At 41.5% G+C, this 6,579-nt stretch overlaps 1 protein-coding gene across 3 annotated transcripts in view; it reads right to left on the reverse strand.

The window, feature by feature from the left end:
* SMARCAD1 (SWI/SNF-related, matrix-associated actin-dependent regulator of chromatin, subfamily a, containing DEAD/H box 1) overlaps nt 1-6,579 on the reverse strand; it is a 92,301-nt gene that overhangs the window by 3,008 nt on the left and 82,714 nt on the right. Inside the window, exons 23-24 of one of the 3 annotated variants that reach the window (XM_006762300.2) lie at nt 4,938-5,047; nt 881-1,179 (exon numbers count right to left, since the gene is read on the reverse strand). In XM_006762300.2, coding sequence (XP_006762363.1) covers nt 983-1,179; nt 4,938-5,047 — 307 coding nt within the window. In that variant the 3' untranslated portion in view covers nt 881-982. Of the gene's footprint in view, nt 1-880; nt 1,180-4,937; nt 5,048-6,579 lie in introns of those variants that run through there. The other 2 variants (XM_015562997.1, XM_006762302.2) reach the window with 2 other exon arrangements.

Here is a 6,579-nt window from a genome sequence, read left to right on the forward strand (position 1 = left end):
AGGCTTTGACAGTCTGTTCTGTCATCTTGTGGGAGGTCTTTGATGTGACTCTTGAGGTTTGGGAAATATCTAAATCTCTCACCATCCATATCCCTCTTAAAGGCTTCCAGTTTCTTTTCAAAAGCCTTTATGTAACCAAACATAACATCAAGTGTCTTGCCAGTTCCTTGTAATTTAACATTTAAGTCATTCAAATGTTCACAAAAATTGTAAATGGAAGATTGTGAGAGAGGGTTTCGCATGCCAGCAAAAGTTACTGGTGTGCCATATTTGGCACGCGTGCCAGGGGTTGCCCACACCTGTCAGGGGTTGCCCATACCTGGTCTATAACATCTAAATTGACACTTGTCCTATATTAATTGATGCCATGAATAAATAACTGAACAAATCCAGAATACAATAAGACAACAATACAAATCTACATGACAAGAAGACTCCAAAATTCGATATTACTAGGAATTCAGGAGGAAAAAGGAAAGAGTCCACCATTTCTACCCTACCACAAATTATCCTATATAATAAGAGGTAATATGCAAATTGACCCTCACGCCCTCATGTCATCACAAGGTCTCACCCCCATGTCATCACAAGATGGCTGCCACAAATGGCCGCCCCCACATTGTCACAAGATGGCCGACAGGGGAGGGCAGTTGTGGGCAACCAGGCCTGCAGGGGCGGGAAGTTGGGCGTGATCGGGCGGGCAGGGGAGCAGTTACAGGGCAATCAGGCAAGCAGGCAGGCAGAAGCGGTTAGGAGCTAGTGGTCCCAGATTATGAGAGGGATGTCTGACTGCCGGTTTAGGTCTGATCCCAAGGGGTCCCAGATTGGAGAGGGTGAAGGCTGGGCTGAGGGATAACCCCCCCTATAAAGTACATTGAGGAGGAAACGGGGAAAATCCAGATATGGATATAATATTTAAAAATTAATTTTCTTGGATGTAATAATGGTCATTATAGCAACTTAAAGGAATGTGCTAAACTATTCAGAATAAAGTGTCATGTTTATAACTGACATTAAAATGGTTCATGGAAAGAAAAGGTTGAATGTCTGTCCTGGAGGAGGTAGGCACTGGTGTCTTCAAGGCGGGACGCTGGACTGTGATGGCCAAATAAGCTCGAAAGGGCATTCTCACAGGAAATGATGAAAACCTTAATGCAAAACGCTCAGGATCAGGAGGTACTGTTGTAAGCAAAAACATGCCTGTATCAGCAACATACGGAGCTCCTCTGCTTGATGGAGGACGGATAGCATGTTGTGAAACAGCCCTGAATGAGAACCCTGGAGTCACGGCCAGGGAGGCACCCAAAGCTGAGGGAACAATGTGTGACCTGTACTGAGGAAAGAAAAGACTTCCCCCTACCCCCGCCCCACAATTTCAAGTGGATCAAAGACCTGAGCTCGAAAAGCAAAACTTGTACTTTTTGGGAGTAACCTAGATTATCTTCATGACCTACAGATAGTGATACGTGACATAAAAAATACTAACCAGAAAGTTTGACAGATTTGACTACATTAAAATGGGGAAATAAAACAAAACCCCAACCCAACCTGACCTTCAAAATACATCATAAAGAAAGAAAAACAAACTGCAGAGTAGGAGGAGGTGTCATGGATGCAGATGACTGACAAATGGTAGTGTCCAGGATATGTAAGAACTACAGCAAAAGGAAGTCTTCCCAACAGAAAAGTAAGTAAAACTACTGAATTGTTGCTTTTAAAATGGAGAAATTCACTTCAATAAATATAGGTGTTCAAGCTCATTGCTAATCAGGAAATGCATTAAAATCACAGTGATTGTTTTTCATTGATTGGTCTTAAGTGCACTACACCCAAGAGCATGGCAAATATTAGAAGTTCTGACAGTTGTTGGTAGACTAATGGGAATTTTCTAATGGGGTGGTGAGAATGTTAACCGGTATGCCACTTTGGAAAGTAGTTTATGATTATTTAGTCAAGTTGAAGATGGACTTCAGATCTAATAATTCCACTTGTTGGTATTTATTAGTATGCCAGAGAAAGTCTTGCTCAGCTATATCCAGAGACATTATAACAATGTTGTTAGCAATATTGTTCATAAGAACAAAAAGCTGGATCAACGAAGTGTCCATCAACATTATAATAGTTCAAAGAATTGTGGTATCTATACAGCAAGAAAATTTGTCGAACAGCAATGAAAAATGGAACATTATATGGCAACAATAATGAACAAGTTATAGCTACATGAAGCTATTAGTAAAGCAACATGAATCTCACAAGCATAATGGTGGGTGTAACAAGATGAAGACAAAATAATATATTCTGTATGAATCTGTTTTTATAACATTCAAAACCAGGCAATACTAACAAAATAAAAAAACCCCACAAAAGCAGGCGATACTATGTTGTTCAGGATGCATTCTCAGGCAAAAAAACTACAGAAGGAAAAGCAACGAAGTAATTACCACAAAAGTCAGAATGGCAATTATCTCTGAGGAAAAAAAAGGCACTATGATAAAGGAAGGGCAAAGGAGGTACTTCTGGAGTGCTGGCAACACACATTTTTTCTTTTTTTAATTTAGGTGATGATTACACAGTTGTTTGATTTAAAATAAAATAAAATAAAATAAAATAAAAAAGGTCGAAGCAAATGTTGCAAATGTTATAGTAAACCCTTGATTTTGCAGACCTTGATTTAACAAGTCTTGGAATTAACAGACAAAATTTCTGATCTGTAAGTCATATGTGAAAATCAACATCTGTTAATTTTAAAATACTGCTCACCAAGGTTTGCTTATAATTAAACTAGAGGCCTGCTGCACAAAAATTTGTGCACTGTGCGGGGGTCCCTTAGCCCGGCCTGTGCCCTCTCACAATCTGGGACCCCTCAGGAGATAACGACCTGCTGGCTTAGGCCTGCTCCCAGGTGGCAGAGGGCAGGCCCAATCCCTAGGTGCAGCCCCTGGTTGGGCTCAGAGCAGGGCCGATTGGGGAGTTGGGGGGCCACCCCGTCATGCACAGAGCAGGGCGGATCGGGAGGTTGTGATGCCACCCTCAGTCACGCTCAGGGTAGGACTGATTGGGGGGCTGGGGCACCACCGCCTGTCACACTCAAGGCGGGGTCGATGGGGAGGTTGCAGCGCCACCCCGTCATGCACAGAGCAGGGCCAATCAGGGGGTTGGGGCACTGCCCCGTCACACACAGAGCCGCAGGGCAATCAGGGGGTTTGGGCGCTGCCCCCGTCACGCTGATCCCAGTGCCGAGAGGCCTCTCAGCTCCACTGATCCCAGTGCTGGGAGATATATTACCCCTTTAGTATATAGAATAGAGGGCTGGTGCATGGGTGGGGGCTGGCTAGTTTGCCCTGAAGGGTGTCCCGGATCAGGGTGGGGGTCCCCACTGGGGTGCCTGGCCAGCCTGGGTGAGGGGATGATGGCTGTTTGCAGCTGGTCACACACCCTTCAGGGTGGGGGTCCCCACTGAGGTGCCTGGCCAGTCTGGGTGAGGGGCTGAGGCCTGTTTTCAGGCTGGCCAAGCCCCCCCGGCAACGGAAGCTCCCAGCCTCTCCTTTTTTTTCTTTTGTATTCTGGGATTTATTTACCTTCTATAATTGAAACTTTGTAGCTTTGAGAGGAGCTCAGGGCTGGCCTTGGCTGGCAGTTAATTTGCATATCACCCTGATTAGCCAATGGGAAGGGTAGCGGTTGAATGCCAATTACCATGTTTCTCTTTTATTAGATAGGATTAGAGGCCCGGTGCACGAGTTTGTGCATGGGTGGGGTCTCTCGGCCTGGCCAGCGACTGGGACTGATTGGGGCCCTTTCGCCCAGTCCCAATTGGGGCCATTGGGGTCGGCCAGCTGGAGGTAGGGACCATGGGAGGTTGGCAGTTGTGGGAGGTTGGCTGTGGGCGTGCACTGACCACCAGGGAGCAGCTCCTGTGTTGAGTGTCTGCCCCTGGTGGTCAATGCACATCATAGCGACTGCTCATAACGGTTGCTTCAGCCTTTATGTAGATTAACAGGGTGTTTTTTTTTGTTATTAATTCACTGTTATTTTAAACAAATTTTAGCGAATAGACCATATATTAGGAAAAAAAACACACTAGTAATTTCACCAACATAAATAAATATTACATATCTACAACTATATTCTACAAATTTAAATCCAAGAGTCACTGCTCACAATGTTTGGTGAATGATTAGCACTTGAGCACACACCATCGAATCTCACCAGGTAGTTGGTTTTGTTGTGATGTGGCCTGACTTTCTGTAGCAGTTTCTTTTATTTTTTTTTAATTGATTTCAGAGAAGAAGGGAGAGGAAAGTGAGTGATGGGGTGGGAGGCTTTTGTTTGCCTTTTATATATTTTGAATTTTGTATCTTTTCATATATGTGTATCTTTTCATATATGTGTATCTTTTCATGTATATGTTTTTAAATTTTTAAACTTACAAAACCAAAAATTATTCTTTTCATAAAGGTGGAATTTGAGGGTTTTTTTCCCCTAAAGCCAATTACTTTCATCTGAAATTATTAAATTTTTGAAAAAATGCATTTGATTATACTCAGTGCAATAAATATTTGCTAGTCAAATATTAAGGCAAATAAGCTAGTATTATACTGTCAATTTTAAATCTTTTGATCCATAACTATTATGCAGTAAGTAAATCATGATATTATAGATCCAATTTTAATTTATTTCTGTAATGTTTTGGTGTCAGAGAAAAGGGATGGAATAGACAGAATTTTGCAAAATCAATGTTTATTTACATCAATTCTGGCAAAATTATCTTAGTTATTGTTGTACTTTTAAAATTAGTATGTTTCTTTTCTCCTATGCCATCCCTAAAATGTATGCCAGTTAAGGACCCAGACCATCTTAGTTACCCTTTGGTATTGCTAATTTGTTACATTTCCATATGAATAAATAGCTGAAGTTTCTGCTTATAAACAACTTACCTTCATCTACTGTGGTCATATCTTGCTCTAGTTTCAATTTCTGTTGGTTAATTTTTAACATGGATTCTTCAATCGTCCCTTGGCTTATTAATTTTATAACTAGTACTTCTCTAAAAAATAAGAGAGATGTCCACTGGTTACTAAATATAAAATGTTTAGATACATATGAACTATATAAATCATCTTAGAGTCCTATAAGGACATTCTAAAAATTATATAACAAATATATACATAAATTTGAATTTCTTTATTCAAACTACTTGAACTTCACATTTTCTAGCATGTCACTTTTAAACATCCTTTCCTACTAATCCAGGAGAAGCGAGAAAGATATTTGCACTTTAAAAAGTATTGGGTTTACAACACAGTATTGGGTTCATATAGCAATACCATTGTAAAAAGAAACATGCTTTAATTATTAAGTTCAAAGAAATAATTCAGTACAAAAAGAAACTGTACAAAGATTACATGGGAGGTTTGAGTCCCACAATAGGTACTGATACCTATTTGGTTTATAAATGAATATATCAATGTCTTGGAAATACTGTCAAATACTCCACAAAGAAAACACTGTCTGCTGTTTACATGTGAAAGTAGAGTTGAAGTGTAGGTATTTTTTCACCTCTATATGGTTCTGTGACCAATGTCAAAATTAACCATCACTTAAAATATCTAGAACTCAAAGAATCTATTTCCTAAAGAGTAATTGGGAAGCAAATGTATATATATTATCAAGTCTATCTGGCTCTTAAATGGTCTAACAAGCAAGTCTTTTTAATTTTTAATCATTTCAAAGGCACTGGATCATTGATAATATCACCATTTCATTAGCTACAGAACTATTTGGATTGGGGTGGAAAGTTATTTTGTTTTAAAAACTAGAAATTGAATAGGTTACACAGTGAAGTTCATATTTAACACTGCTGGTATAAAATACATCAGCAGCCATGCTTTGATAAAAAATATAAAAACTAAGTCAGACAGCTGACAGACTATACTGGCATAGTCCATACACAATAAACTTACATTGGATTAAATACAAATTCCAGAGAAACTAAGATGGCAGCATAGGTAAACAACTGAAATTGCTGCCTCGCACAACCACTTCAAAATTACAACTAAAAGACAAAACAGACATCATCCGGAACCACAGGAAGGCTGGCTGAGTGGAAATTCTACAACTAGAAGGAAAGAGAAGCACACTGAGACTCAGAGGAGGTGCGGAAGTAAAGTGCAGAGGTATGGAGGCGCATGTGCAGAAAGGGCTGCTAACGGAGGACGTCGATGTCTTTTTCAATTGGGAGGGAGTCACAAGCTCCTGACGGCCCTAAACTTCAGTTCCGGGCAAGTCTCAGGGGACCCAGGACTCATATGGGGAGAAACTGGACTGTCTGGCATCAGTCGGAACTCGAGGGCGGCTTTATCTCCGAGGTGCTTGCAGCGGTTGCTGGGACTCTGCAAGGCAGAGCCCCCGGGACAGGACTGAGAGCGGCCATAACTGCTCTCTCTCTCCGCACGCCCTGTTGATCCCGTGGGACCCGCCCCGCACAAGCCAGGCACAGAGGCTTTTGCCCGATAGCCTCAGGCAAAGGTGAGACCGCCCCGCCCAGGCCGGCACAGACGCTTTTGCCCGATAGCCTCA

Source organism: Myotis davidii, unplaced genomic scaffold (genome assembly GCF_000327345.1).
Source record: "Myotis davidii unplaced genomic scaffold, ASM32734v1 scaffold958, whole genome shotgun sequence".
Taxonomy (NCBI): domain Eukaryota; kingdom Metazoa; phylum Chordata; class Mammalia; order Chiroptera; family Vespertilionidae; genus Myotis; species Myotis davidii.